Source organism: Carlito syrichta, unplaced genomic scaffold (genome assembly GCF_000164805.1).
Source record: "Carlito syrichta isolate Samal-C Ts95f unplaced genomic scaffold, Tarsius_syrichta-2.0.1 Scaffold301878, whole genome shotgun sequence".
In the NCBI taxonomy this organism is placed as follows: Eukaryota; Metazoa; Chordata; class Mammalia; order Primates; family Tarsiidae; genus Carlito; species Carlito syrichta.
In genome coordinates this window covers 73352-75242 of record NW_007245974.1, presented here as the reverse complement: position 1 = coordinate 75242, position 1891 = coordinate 73352, and the positions used below count along the sequence as shown (strand labels likewise).

Here is a 1891-nt window from a genome sequence, read left to right as displayed (position 1 = left end):
ACTCCAGTCTGGGTGACAGAGTGAGGCTCCAACTCAAAAAATAAAATAAAATAAAATAAATAAATAAAAAAAAATAAAAGTAAGTAATCTGGGCACAGTGGCTCATGCCTATAATTCCTCAGAAGGTTGAGGAAGGAGGATCACTTGAGGTCAGGGGTTTGAACTAACTTGAGCAACATAGCAAGACCCTGTCTCTACAAAAAGTTTAAAAATTAGCTGGTATGGTGACACATGCCTGGAGTCCTAGCTATTTGGGAGAATGAGTGGAAGTATCACTTGAGCTCAGGAATTTGAGGCCGCAGTGAGTTATGACTATACCACTATACTCAGCCTGGACAACAGAGTGAGATCTCATCTCTAAAAAACAAACAAAAATAATTGATGTTTGTTTTACTCCTTGACCAGGCAGACAGGGATTTGCACTGTGCTGCCTGAGTTGGCAAGCAACCCCTATTCCAGCTCCCCTGAAGCCACCTCCCCTCCCCACTGCCTATCCTGCCTGGGGAAGGTACACTGCTCACAGGTAGCTGTGGCCTGAGGATCCTCACTCACTCCCTGAGTCAAAGTATATGAGGGTACTAGGTGGGTCAGCAGGGGTCGGATAGCCACATGGTGGGCAACAATAGGCACATCAAAGACCAGGGTCAGTTCTCTCCTGTGTCTACACACTGATCTACATGTCCTGCTGCAGGGACAAGATATACTCACCTTTCTTCTTCAGCCTGTCGCCTCTCCTGCTCCCTTCGCTCTCTTTCTTTAGTCATTTCCTCAGCTGCAATGTGCCTCAACATGCCTGTGGTTGCAGCTGTTAGTAGATCCTCCATAGCAGCATTAGAAACACTAGACAGAGCAAAGTGGATAGCATTCAAAATCAGAGGGGGAAAAAAGCCAAGGAAACCACATAACTGTCTAACATTGACAAAGAAGAAAAAAATATACAGGTTGAGCATCTCTAATCCAAAAAGCTCCAAAATCAAACTTTTTTAGCACAACATGTCATGCTCAAAGGAAATGCTCATTGGAACATTCTGGATTTCAGATCTGCAGATTAGGGATACTCAACTGGTAAGTATAATACAAACATTACAAAATCAAAAAGATCTGAAATCCAAAACACTTCTCATCCCAAGTATTTTAGATAAGGGATATTCATCCTGTACTTGTTTGGCTTTTAACATAAAAATTAAGCCCATTGTTAGAAACAGATAATCTACCAAAATTGACTCATGAAGAAACAGAAAATCTGAATAGACATGTAATGTAACTAGTAAGAGGACCAACAAAAAAAGGGTATAGGCCCAGAGGGCTTCACTGGTAAATTCTACTAAACACTTATGAAGAACTAACCTCAATTCTGCTCAAACTCTTCCAAAAAATTGAAGAGATGGGAACATCTAACTCATTCTATCAGACCAGCATTGCCCTGATACCAAAAACAAATCAAAGAAACCAGAAGAAAACTACAGACCAATATCCCCCATGAATAGTGACATAAAAACCCTCAAAAAAGAACCAGCAAACTGAATTCAGCAGCATCATAAAAGAACTATGCATACTGCTACCAAAACAAGATAAAGACATTAAAGAAAACTGCAGACCAATAATTCTTATCAACTTTAATGAAAAAAATCCTCAAAAAATACTGTCAAGCTGAATCTGCTGCGCATTAAAAGATTATACACCATCAGGCTTGGTGGCTCAGCCTGTAATCCTGCGCTTTGGGAGGCTGAGGTGAGTGGATTGCCTGAGCCCATGGGCTCAAGACCCGCCTGGGCAACTTGGAAAGACCTCATCTCTACAATAAATCAAAAACTAGCCAGGCGTGGTAGCATGTGCCTGTAGTTCCAGCTACTCGGAAGGCTGAGGCGGAAGGATCACTGGAGCCCAGCAG

General features: G+C 42.0%; 1 protein-coding gene across 2 annotated transcripts in view; it reads right to left on the bottom strand.

The window, feature by feature from the left end:
* MCM3AP (minichromosome maintenance complex component 3 associated protein) overlaps positions 1–1891 on the bottom strand; it is a 53081-nt gene that overhangs the window by 28344 nt on the left and 22846 nt on the right. For both annotated transcript variants that reach the window (XM_021711136.1, XM_008055538.2), the window contains exon 14: positions 709–840. In XM_021711136.1, coding sequence (XP_021566811.1) covers positions 709–840 — 132 coding nt within the window. The remainder of the gene's footprint in view (positions 1–708; positions 841–1891) is intronic.